This window comes from Natator depressus, chromosome 9 (assembly GCF_965152275.1).
Source record: "Natator depressus isolate rNatDep1 chromosome 9, rNatDep2.hap1, whole genome shotgun sequence".
NCBI classification, from domain to species: Eukaryota; Metazoa; Chordata; order Testudines; family Cheloniidae; genus Natator; species Natator depressus.
This window is the reverse complement of record NC_134242.1, coordinates 76,600,186-76,612,547: the sequence shown is the minus strand read 5'-3', so window position 1 is coordinate 76,612,547 and position 12,362 is coordinate 76,600,186. Positions and strand designations below refer to the sequence as shown.

The 12,362-nt window shown below is 49.1% G+C and overlaps 1 protein-coding gene across 2 annotated transcripts in view; it reads right to left on the bottom strand.

The window, feature by feature from the left end:
- Nucleotides 1–2,243: 2,243 nt before the first annotated feature.
- Nucleotides 2,244–12,362, bottom strand: part of EFNB1 (ephrin B1) — a 135,239-nt gene continuing 125,120 nt past the window's right edge. For both annotated transcript variants that reach the window (XM_074964503.1, XM_074964502.1), the window contains one exon: nt 2,244–11,715. In XM_074964503.1, coding sequence (XP_074820604.1) covers nt 11,327–11,715 — 389 coding nt within the window. In that variant the 3' untranslated portion in view covers nt 2,244–11,326. The remainder of the gene's footprint in view (nt 11,716–12,362) is intronic.

The window sequence follows — 12,362 nt, the reverse complement described above, 5'->3', positions numbered from 1 at the left end:
TCACATTCTCTTGAATCATTTCTGCAAAGATTCTATCTGACATAAATCACAGTGTTTGTATTTCACATGTCGAGTGGCTTTTAATTTAGCATATGGAGGCAAGCGGAGCAACGGCAGAGGGGCTCTCTTCAGAGTTGCTAGGGAGCAAGGCTGTCAAAGGTTTCCAAGTTCTCCTGCGTGTATAGTCATCTCTGTAGGTTTGTGGGTGGAGGGAGATAGCAACATCCTTACACTTTCCATTCCATTTGGAGAGAGGGATCTTCCATTTCTATAGTGCCTTGCAGACCAAAGGGTCCCAACTAATGAAGTACAGTTGCCTCCAAGGTGGAACTTGGCTGAACAGAAAGTCTTAAATACATGTTCACAGTATCACACAGCACAGTGGGACAGGAACAAAGACTACCAAAGCCAATCACCTGGGAAGTCCTGGACAGTTTTCCACTCAGGAGTAGACAGCTCATTGTGCAGCTGCTTTCCCTATTCTCCACCCAGGGGGAAGGGAACAGCATGTCTTAGATGTGCCAAGATGATGCATAGGCAGTGAGTACACAGACTGGCACTTGGCAATAGACTAGCACAGGAGGGGCAGCTACTGGCCTCCGAACCCACCCAACTTGCAGTGAGAAATGACCAAGCAAAGCAGAAGGGCTCCACGCTCAGTGGCATGGGGATCCATTTTGCTAATGCTTCTCATCTATTATTTATTGCATTTTGTGGTACTTTATAGTCATGTAAAATCCTATATTAAAGCAGGTTATAAATAGGCAGAGCAACAGCTATGGTGGAGCCTGCTTCAGAGCTGGTTATAGCACCATCTGTTAAGCATTTATTACTGCCATTTCCCAGAATGACTTTTTAATAACTTATTAAGTTATATGGAGGAATGATTAAATAAATATCAATAGCGAAAGGAGGCCTATGCTTCCAGCCCTTGGGCAATACCCCCAGAGATTAGGTACAATCTCAGGGCATTGTCTTCAGTACAGGAGCAGGGTGCTCATGGTTCCTGCTCCTGCTGCCAACCCCCCAACTTCAGGCAGATTCCGCTGGCTGGGGTTTCACAAGGCTTCCTCACAGCAGCCAAGTACAATGGCCCGGGCAGAGGGTGCTGATCTCTGGTAAAGTATTTGTGCTAAGGAACAAAGATTCTGATTTCACCAAAGCATCCCTAGGACAGTGAATGAGACACAGAAAGCCTGACTTGTTTCCAAACGGAAAAATCACTCCCAGTTCTTTGACACATCTGCGACTTGGTTTAATATTTAAGGGCACTATTCAGTGCTGGTGGAAGATGCTGGGCTGACAGTCCCAGGCCTGGGCTACACTGGGGTGGGGGTTTTCGAACTAAGATACGCAACTTCCGCTATGCTATTCGCGCAGCTGAAGTCGAAGTATCTTAGTTCGAGTTACCTGGCCGTTCTCACGGCGGCGAGTCGACCGTGGCGGCTCCCCCGTCGAGTCCGCTTACTCCTCCTGCCGAGGTGGAGTACAGGCGTCGATTTGGGGATATATCTAGATGAGATGCGATAAATCGATCCCCGATAGATCGATCACTACCCGCCGAGCCGGTGGGTAGTGAAGACGTACCCCCAGTGACTAAAATTCTGTGTCTCTACAGAACACGAGCTTCCCCCCTCTGGCTGCCCTCTGCCAAGGTCCTGTAGCCCTACCTCAGGGAGAGAGGAGAGTTCCGTCATGGCACATTTGCTTTTTGGCTGAGACAAAAATCCATTGAAACCATTTACACTGGCCATTTGTATGATCTGGATCCCTACCCCACTAGCACAGGACCAAAACCCCTTAACAAACCTATTTACCAGAGGGCCAATTACTGATAGGCGGATAGAAAAGCTTTGGTGGGTTCTAACTTGAGCCTGATTCAAAGCAGTGGCAGTTTCATGTTGGAGTTAAGGTTGCAATCAGGCTCAGCACTCCATTGTGCTTGGAGCTGTACAAACACAGAACATGAGATCTCTGCCCTGAGGAGCTAAGAGTCAAACAAGACAAGTGAGAGGGGGTTACAGATGTGTTACCATTTTTTTAACAGTCAAAATAAACTCTCTCCGAATGCTTTTCAGTCTAGCACTCAGCACCTCAAGGTACTGCTTTGTAGCCCATTATCAATTCCCTGAGTTAACCTTTTCCTGGTTCTTTTAAAACAACATTATTTCCAGAAAGAGTCTGGGGCAGGAACAAAAACACACAGAAGACTGCTAGGTTTCCATAGGAAAAAAATCTTTTATTTAACAATATATCAGGTTCCATCATGGCTCCATGGAATTCAGATTCCATATTACTGATTATTGATGATATGATACTGGGTGAAAGCAGCTGTGTAAAAGGCAAAGGAATAAAAAAAAGGAACATGACAAGAACAAAAGAACACATGGTTTGGGTGAGCATGGCCAATAGGATTCCAGGACTCTGGGCTGTGGCCCAGAAGCCAAACCAAAACTTAACAAATGGATGGAACATGATTAGAAACCAAGAGACGATCAACCAGCCAGTGAGATGCTTGCCCACTGACTATCTTGCTCTAGGGCAGGGAGAAATACTCTGCACCTTACACTTCATCATGAGGGTGGGAAGGGAACAATCATTCATGAGAAGAGGCACTCTCATTTTGGAGTGTTTCTCAGACCAAGTCATCTGTTGCCTGCCAAGGAGAGGCCTGAGTGGATGGACTCTCTGTGGAGAGGCTGGAGAGAAGGTGAGTACTTTAATTCTGTTAATGAAGGCAAAATGTGTAAACACTCATTAGCCCTGTGGCTGGAGAGCATCTGTACTCTCTGCATACAGATGAGGACATCAGTTACAGCAGCAGGGCAGCACAGCACTGGCAGCCTGACCACTAATCTAGTCCCAGAACGTGTTCGTGAATCACCCTCCTTCGTCTGGTTCACTGACACTCCAGAAATGTATGAGGATGACTTGCTACCTCAGATCTTTTACAGTTGGGAGTACCCTGCTGGCAACATCAGCTGTAGGGGCAAGAAAGAGCTTGAGGTGCAGGAAGGAAAGGCGAGAGCATGATCCAGCCATAATGCCTGTGAGACCATAACTGACTGTTACTGCTCCAGCACAGATGGGCAAGGGCGGCCGAGGCAGCAGCGCCACTGGTTGATCACATGACTTAAGGTCGTCCCCAGCTTAGGAAAATGGAAGGAAGTTTAACTTGCTGCAGAATACTGGATTGTGGTATTTAATGAGATGACCCAAATGTGCACATGGCTGTGATGCATGGGCTCATCTGTCATGCCAGGGTGTATTTGCATACACACGGTATGTACACCCCCCACGAACGTGTACCTGTTTACATCTCTGAAATGTGGGTGCACGCCTCGTTACGGGGTGTGTTTGCGCGTGCACTGCCATGGAGACAATGGGTTCTCTTGACCCTTTTCACCTCATCAACTTAACATTCCAGAGAACCTGGGACTGCAGTAATCACCTCACATGAACTCACTGTGTTGCTATAATGCAGAAGGTTTTTGGCATAACTAACTGACCAGCAGCTGTAATACACAGGGCAATCACCACAGACTCAGACCTCGGAGACAGACCTACTAGGCCTCTTCCATCTCTGAACCACCTGCCATTCGTGATGTGACAGCAGAGCTGGAAATGGTTTCCATGAGGCACGTGCACACCTCCCCCCATGGGACTAACCTCTGGTGCTTCCCCACTCATTCACTTTAGTTAGGCAAAGTGCACTTCTCTAACATGAAGGCATCAGGCACAGTAAGGAGGGGTGGGGAGAGTTTAGCTTTCTCTTATCAATTAGAAAGAAGAGGGGGTGGGTTAACATCCCACCCCAGCGCTGACAACTCACACATCACGAGGTAGGCCCCCCAAATTCATGAGTTTGGCTTAAAAACTTTTTTTTTAAATGTGTGTGTGGGGGGGAGAGGGGGATTTACCAACTGCTTTTAGAGCCTTTAGAGCAATGGTTCTCAAACTCTGGATTGCGAACCCATTTTAATGGGGTCACCAGGACTGGCTTAGACTTTCTGGGGCCTGGGGTTGAAGCTGAAGCCTGAGCCCCACTGTCCGGGGCTGAAGCCAAAGCCCGAGGATTTCAGCCCTTGGCGGTGGGGCTCAGGTTACAGGCCCCCTGCCTGGGACTGAAGCCTTTGGCCCCTCACGTGGGGTGCTGGGGCTTGGGTGGGCTCAAGCTTCAGTCCCTCCTCCTGGGACCATGTAGTAATTTTTGTTGTCAGAAGGGCGTCACAGTGCAATAAAGACCCCATTCCCTGATTCTCCATAGCTCCACCAAAGTGCCCGCGCACACACACCCTTTCGCCGATGAGCCTCCTGAATTTGATCGCGGTATGACAATGTTTTACACCCGTTCTTGCAGTTATTTTTTTTTTTTAGTTCTCATTTGTTTTTCTAAGAAAAAGCAACCAGAAAATAATTCAGAGTTTATACAAAACATCTTTACATTATTTCTTCCAAAAAAGACTAGTATTTACACACAAAAACAAAACAAAACCAAAAACCACCTTCAATTCTTTCAGTGAAAAGAACAAAAGGGACACTCAGTTATAGGACCCAGCAGACTGAGGTGCGCAGCAAGATTACAGTTCAAATTTCACCCCTTGACATGGTTACAAGTTTTTTCAGCTGCCCACAGCTAGAGGAGTTAGTTACGTTTATGGGGGTTATGACCAAGCAACCCACATTCTGTTGATGATGGGTGGTTTTGCCCTTTCATTAGCAGTATACTACTAAGATTTAAAAATCCCAGAAAAGCAGGGGAGGGGCGAGCGGACAGTCACTGCATTCAGGGGGCAGTAATCACATTGGAGAGCTAACAATAAAAGTTGAAACAATTGTATTTATCTACTTTTGGTTTAAACATCTAGCCAGCCCAAGCCCCTTGCGTCTCCTAGCCCTTCCCATCAAGCATGCCTCCAGCTTGACCATCGAAGTCTCAAACCACTGCCAATCACTCCTTTCCAGGCTGGGAGGTGAAACTCCTTGTAAACAAACGGTTCTTTAACAATGCACACAGGCTGGGCTGCTTCTCCAGTTTTAGCAATCTCGATTGTTTTAGTTGCACTTGGAAACAGGATGCTGATTTTTTGGGGAGGGGGGATATCTCTAAGATTAGAATCTTTTCGTAGTTTTGCACAACAGACTCAGTCAATCCTCTGTGGAGTCCTGAAAAACCTGGACCCTGGCCAACGACCTCAGCCGAGCAAGCCTCAAAGTGCACTTTTGTCTAAGCGCTTTAGAAACACCTTGGCAAAACACTGCCCAGCCTGGCAGCTATGCGGCACAGCACGGCATCCTGCACAGACCCCCGCAGCGGGGAAGTAAAGGTGCATTTGGGGAGGGAGCAAAACTGAAAGGTGTAAAATGAAACCTCTTGTAATCCTGCCATCTCTCAGGGGCTGGCAGCTGAACAGTGTCCCTTCCGCTGTGCCTCAGCCCAGAGCCCACAAGGAGGGACAATGGGATCAGCTTAAGTTCCCTGTGATTCTAAGGCTCTTCTCCTCCCACCGTAAAGGCAGCCATGACTCTAGCCGGTTTATTGCCCTGCACGGTGCTGAGAAGTGGAGGGTGGGGGGCATCCTGCTTCTTGCCCTGTCTGGGATTGGAGGGAGAGGGAGAGGAGAATGGTGCTCTGCTCAACCCTGAGCTCTCATTTTTTCATTTCTAAAAAACTGAACAATTGCTCTTTGATGCAGCCCCCAGGAGGCCATTTCCACAGAGCACAGTGCCCGCTTTCCCCTCTAGATCTCAGTGGGCCCCATATCCCTCCTGGTTTTACAGACGCCTTATGGAAATAAGTGCCCTGGGTTAGAGGGAGAAGGCACAAGGGCAGGATTCAGGAGAGACTCCCTGTAATGAGATCAGGACAGTGGAGCCCCCCACTGTATGCTGTGCTTTGTGTTCCTTCTCCCTACTTATTGGGCTGTACCTGGAGTTGGGCCACATCTCCCCTTGCAGCCTGCAGGCACGTGCTCATTGCACCCAGCTGCATTGCATGGTGGTGCTCTCCGGCCGTGCACTTCCAAACAGCCAATTCTGGGGCCACCAGTAAATGTGAACAGTTGAATTCACACCAAAGAAACATGCAGGGAAAACAGAGGGAGGGTTAGGGCACTAGGCAGCTCCTTAAGCAGAACCCAGCTTGGAGGTTGATGTGGGTGCTGTGGGCCCCTGTCATGTCCTGACGGCCTCTGGTTCCCAAGATAGTTTAAGACACTGTGCTGTAGCCAATTCCTTTCATGGATTTACAAATGGGATCCAGTAAACTAAAGAGACGACTAATCCCCGCCCAGAAATAGGGCTGGGAAAGGCAGATGGCAGCCTCAGAGTGAGTCCAGTGGACTGAATGACTCCTAAGTACCGTGCCCAGCAAAGCAGGACCTGCATGGGAGAAGTGATGACTCTTCCCCTGCTCCATACCTGAATCTTACAGAGAGGACAGGGAGGGAGAAGGGACTTTCTGTCTCTTGGAAATACCTTCACTATTTGGTTCAAGGATGAGTTAAGGAAATGTCTATCCCACAAATTCTATCCCTCACACTGCACTTCCTCCAAAGCAGCCACTTCCCAAAGGAAAAGGCAAGGAACAAACAAGCAACTCTCTCACTCCCCACCCATTCTCATGCCTGAGGTGGAGGCAGCATCAGAAGGGTCAGAAAACCCCCCTCCCCGGGACAGCCGTGAAGGCAGCCACACAAGGTCACAGAAACACTGGCTCTCACCTTGTTATCACATCACACTCACTTAAGACAATGCTTCTTTTAGACCTCAGCTGGAAAACTGTGTCCAGTTCTGGGCACCACACTTTAAGAAAGATGTGAGAGTCCAAAGCACAGCAACGAAAAGGATAAAAGTTGTTAGGGAACCTGACCTATTAGGAAAGGGGCATGTTTAGTCTTGAGAAAAGACGGCTGGGGGACCTGACAACAGTCTTCAAATATGTGAAAGGCTGTGATAAATGGGACAGGGAACAATTGTTCTCCATGTCCACTGAAGTAGGACAAGCAGTAATGGGCTTAAACTGCATCTAGGGAGATTCAGGTTAAATATTAGGAAAAGCTTTCTAACATCAGGGTAATTAAACTCTGGAATAGGCTCCCACGGGTGGTTGTGAATTGCCATCATTGTCTAATGCAGGGGTGGCCAACCTGTGGCTCCAGAGCCGCATGTGGCTCTTCAGAGGTTAATACACCGCTCCTTGCATAGACGCTGACTCCGGGGCTGGAGCTACAGGTGCCAACTTTCCAATAGGCTGGGGGGTGCTCACTGTTCAACCCCCTGCTCTGCCCCAGGCCCTGCCCCCACACCACCCCTTCCCCCAAGGCTGCCATGCCTTCATTCCTCCCCCATCTCCTCCAGAGCCTCCTGTGCACCACGAAACAGCTGATCATGGCCAGCGGGAGGCGCGGGAAGGGAAGGGGAGGTGTTGATCGACAGGACTGCTGGCGGGTAGGAGGGGCTAGGTGCGGGGAGCTGATGTGGGGCTGCTGACGTATTACAGTGGCTCTTTGGCAATGTACATTGGTAAATTCTGGTTCCTTCTCAGGCTCAGGTTGGCCTCCCCTGGTCTAATGTGTTCCTAATAGCCTCTGAACACCTGTGAGGGATGGTCTAGGTTTACTTGGTCCTGCTTCAGCACTGGGCAGCACAGCATGGGGAGGAGGTGACCAGCCCTCTGTGGAGAAAGAAGTGGTTCGGGACTATTTAGAAAAGCTGGACAAGTACAAGTCCATGGGGCTGGATGCACTGCATCCGAGAGTGCTAAAGGAGTTGGCGGATGTGATTGCAGAGCCATTGGCCATTATCTTTGAAAACTCATGGCGATCGGGGGAAGCCCTGGACGACTGGAAAAAGGCTAATGTAGTGCCCATCTTTAAAAAAGGGAAGGAGGAGGATCCTGGGAACTACAAGCCAGTCAGCCTCACCTCAGTCCCTGGAAAAATCATGGAGCAGGTCCTCAAGGAATCAATTCTGAAGCACTTAGAGGAGAGGAAAGTGATCAGGAACAGTCACATGGATTCACCAAGGGCAAGTCATGCCTGACTAATTGCCTTCTATGACGAGATAACTGGCTCTGTGGATGAGGGGAAAGCAGTGGACGTGTTGTTCCTTGACTTTAGCAAAGCGTTTGACACCGTCTCCCACAGTATTCTTGCCAGCAAGTTAAAGAAATATGGGCTGGATGAATGGACTATAAGGTGGATAGAAAGTTGGCTAGATTGTTGGGCTCAACGGGTAGTGATCAATGGCTCCATGTCTAGTTGGCAGCTGGTATCAAGGGAAGTGCCCCAAGGGTCGGTCCTCGGGCCAGTTTTGTTCAATATCTTCATAAATGATCTGGAGGATGGTGTGGATTGCACCCTCAGCAAGTTTGCAGATGACACTAAACTAGGAGGAGAGGTAGATACGCTGGAGGGTAGGGATAGGATACAGAGGGACCTAGACAAATTAGAGGATTGGGCCAAAAGAAATCTGATGAGGTTCAACAAGGACAAGTGCAGAGTCCTGCACTTAGGACGAAAGAATTCCATGTACCGCTACAGACTAGGGACCGAATGGCTAGGCGGCAGTTCTGCAGAAAAGGACCAAGGGGTTACAGTGGACGAGAAGCTGGATATGAGTCAACAGTGTGCCCTTGTAGCCAAAAAGGCCAATGGCATTTTGGGATGTATAATTAGGGGCACTGCCAGCAGATCGAGGGACCTGATCGTCCCCCTCTATTCGACATTGGTGAGGCCTCATCTGGAGTACTGTGTCCAGTTTTGGGCCCCACACTACAAGAAGGATGTGAAAAAATTGGGAAGAATCCAGCAGAGGGCAACAAAAATGATTAGGGGACTGGAACACATGACTTATGAGGAGAGGCTGAGGGAACTGGGATTGTTTAGTCTGTGGAAGAGAAGAAAGAGGGGGGATTTGATAGCTGCTTTCAACTACCTGAAAGGGGGTTCCAAAGAGGATGGATCTAGACTGTTCTCAGTGGTAGCAGATGACAGAACAAGGAGTAATGGTCTCAAGTTGCAGTGGGGGAGGTTTAGGTTGGATATTAGGAAAAACTTTTTCACTAGGAGGGTGGTGAAACACTGGAATGCGTTACCTAGGGAGGTGGTGGAATCTACTTCCTTAGAAGTTTTTAAGGTCAGGCTTGACAAAGCCCTGGCTGGGATGATTTAGTTGGGGATTGGTCCTGCTTTGAGCAGGGGTTGGACTAGATGACCTCCTGAGGTCCCTTCCAACCCTGTTATTCTATGATTCTATGAAAGGGGGCTACATTTGCCCTCTCGAGGTCCCTTTCAGCCCTACATTTTTATGAGATGTTGGGAAATCCCACCCCAAGGACAGACTGGGAATGTAGCCACCGACCCCTTGGACACAACAAGGTCAGCATGGCAGGACCTTCTCAAAGACGCGCCAAGATCCCTCAAACACTGCCACTCAGTCATGTTACTACTAGATCTGGGGCCATAACTGCAAGGAACTGCAGTATTCCTGTGATGGGTTCCTCTGTACTGCAGGACACAGCCATTCCTGCCCTGTGAGGTGGGACGCATGCATTCACGGAATGGAGCCAGATAGGGTGATCTGTTACCTAGTAAATCAGGAGGATGGAGCAGGGTCTTTGACTGGTGTTCATGCCATGACAACAGCAATCAATAGGGTTTGCTGAAGCCATCAAGGAGCTAAGCCCCGCTTCTAGTGCTGAATGACTGGCTCATGCCTGGCAGTCACTAGGGAAAACAGATCAAACATACATAAGAGTTCTAGAAACGAAAGGGTCAGTGGGAGAAGAGGCCCAGCTGCTCTTTGTGGAAAGGGTGAGGATGCTGGGGTACATGGGGGCCTAGATGGCCTTTGAGTTTACTCAGAATTCCAACCTCCCCAGGTCAGCCAGGGTCAGAACAGCCTAACTGCTGTGGCCACTGAATATCTGCCCCACCCCCAACATCAATGCAGTTTGCTTTCTCCTGCTCTCTTAACATTTGCTCTAGCCTCCTGAGAACATGTCAAGTACGGGCTTCAGAGCAGGCATGATTCATTTCGTTTCCTGTCCAGATGGAAACCCTGTGGCCTGAACCCAAAGAGCAAACCAACTTCAGGATCTGTGGAAACGACAGAGCCAAGAACGAACCCTGTGACTAAGTTACTGAATGCTCCCACCCTTTCTCTCAGCCCAGTCCCAGATCCAGCCTGACTGAGACCATCAGTAAATGCTGTCCTCCTGTCCGCTCCCTGATGTTGGAGAAAGTAGCTCAGCCTCTGTCCTAGGAAAAGAGATCAGGCAAGGGGCATGCCATGAGGAAGACATGCCTTTCGGAGGAGTTCCCACAAAGGCTACTGTCTTGTTGAATGGGAGGAGGCTCCTGGCTCTGGTGGCATGGGGTAGAACCCTGGATTTTCTCATGCACTGACCATTTCAGTTATATTTTTCCTCTCCCCCCTCGTTTAAGCAGGTAAAAAAGAGTTGACTGCTACAAACTTAACACAAAAGTTTAAAATGGCAAGGACAGCAGAAGGTGAGAGTTTGTGTCCTGGCAGAGCATGGCCAGGGGATTGGCATGGCAGAGGGAGAAGAGCATGCCAGAAGGCTGCAGGTGGTGGCTCACAGTCCCACCAATATTTCACAAAAATAAAAATGTTACAAAAGTTAAAAAATAATTATAATAATAATAATAGTATGTTGGGTTTGTCAGCCTCCTCCCTGCACAGGGTCTACGTCCTTGGCACGCCTACGCAAAGTGCTGCCGCAAGCTGCTCATTCCTCAGGTGAGTGGAGGTTCTTCTTGGGGCCCACAAGTTAATCCGACTCCTAGGACAATCCTGGACCAAAGCAACAACCAGCACAGCCCCAAGCACAAGAATACTTAACATAATATAGATGGAAAAGCTGAAAGGGACATCCCCAAAACAAGAGAGGGCAGAGTTTTCTGGTATCGCCAGGGGCATCAGAGTGAGGAAAGGCACAGCGCCCACGCACAATGGCTGCTGTGCGCAGCTAGGGCCACATCACGGTTAGATGTGTCTAGAGCCAGGATGCAGTCTGAAGCAGGAGGAGGATGCTGAAGGCCCACCCTCGAGTTTTGGGATTACAAAAGCTGAGAACTACAAAACTAAATACAAAGGGAAAAACAGAGCGAGAGCGTGCGAGTGATCCACTATCAGGTGCGAGACCCTTGCGCTCCCCTGGTCTTGCCATGTGGTTCTTTTCACTTCCTCCCTCACAGAGCGAGCACGCTAGTGGGGAGAGCCAGCGGCTGCCCCCAGGGCCCTCAGCTCTCTAGTGCTCTTGCATTGGTAGGATGCCGAGGCTCAGACCTTGTAGTAGGCCTCAGACCTTGTAGTAGATGTTGGCTGGGCTCTGAGGGGGCATCTCCTGGACAATGTAGACGGGGTGCCCATAGTCCCCGCTCACCTTTTCATAGTGAGGGCAGTAATTATTTTCTGTAGTCCGTAAGGGGATGATGATATCGCTGGGTTCTGAACCTGCATTACCACTGCACTTGGGACTGGCCAAGGTGCTAAGTGACAAGGCTGCTGCCCGCTGCTGGGTGTGCTTCCGGTGCCGCTTGCGGATCTTGATCAGGAGGACAACAAGGAAGATGATGATAAGGATGAAGATGACACAGCCTGCACCGATTGCAGCAAATACTGCCACCTTAGAGCTGAAGAATCCATCACTGCTACCTTGGGTGTTCTGCCCATCTTGGTTAACGGAGCCTGGGGCATGGGGGAGAAAACAAGATGGATTAAAGTGAGGAAATGACCTTCCTGCCCAAGCATTTAGTCATTCTCCCTTCCCCCTCGGGGAACCTGGGCTCTTCTCTTGCTTAAGTCACAAAAAGAATTTACATGGTCTCAGCCTAATCCTCTTGCTCCACTGCAAAGCCACCACACCCAATTTAGCAAGAGTGGTGGACGGGAATAGCAGGGGAAACTGCAAGTCAGGGATGAGGTACACTGGTAGAGCTCTCGGGAAGAAGCTTGTACGCCTACCAGCATTTGGCCTAGCTCCAAATTCACCCATCTGCATAAGGAAAAGGAAACTCAGTTCACTAATGTACTCCAATGGCAACTGAAAAGTAGCTATTATTGGATGGGACAGAAGAAAAGGTTAAGATACAAGACTGGGCATAACCCAAAGAGGCAGAGGAAGAGAGTTTACCGGGTGATTTCAGGGGGTAGGGGTTGAAGTTCAGTCTAAGGCTTGGTCTATACTTAAAAGTTATGTCAACGTAGCTACAATGGACTAGGGTGTGAAAAAAATCCCTAACCAACATAATTATGCTGACATAGCCCCCAGTGTAGACGCAGCTATGTCGACAGCAGAGTACTTCTGTCAATATAGCTAACATCGTTCTGAGAGG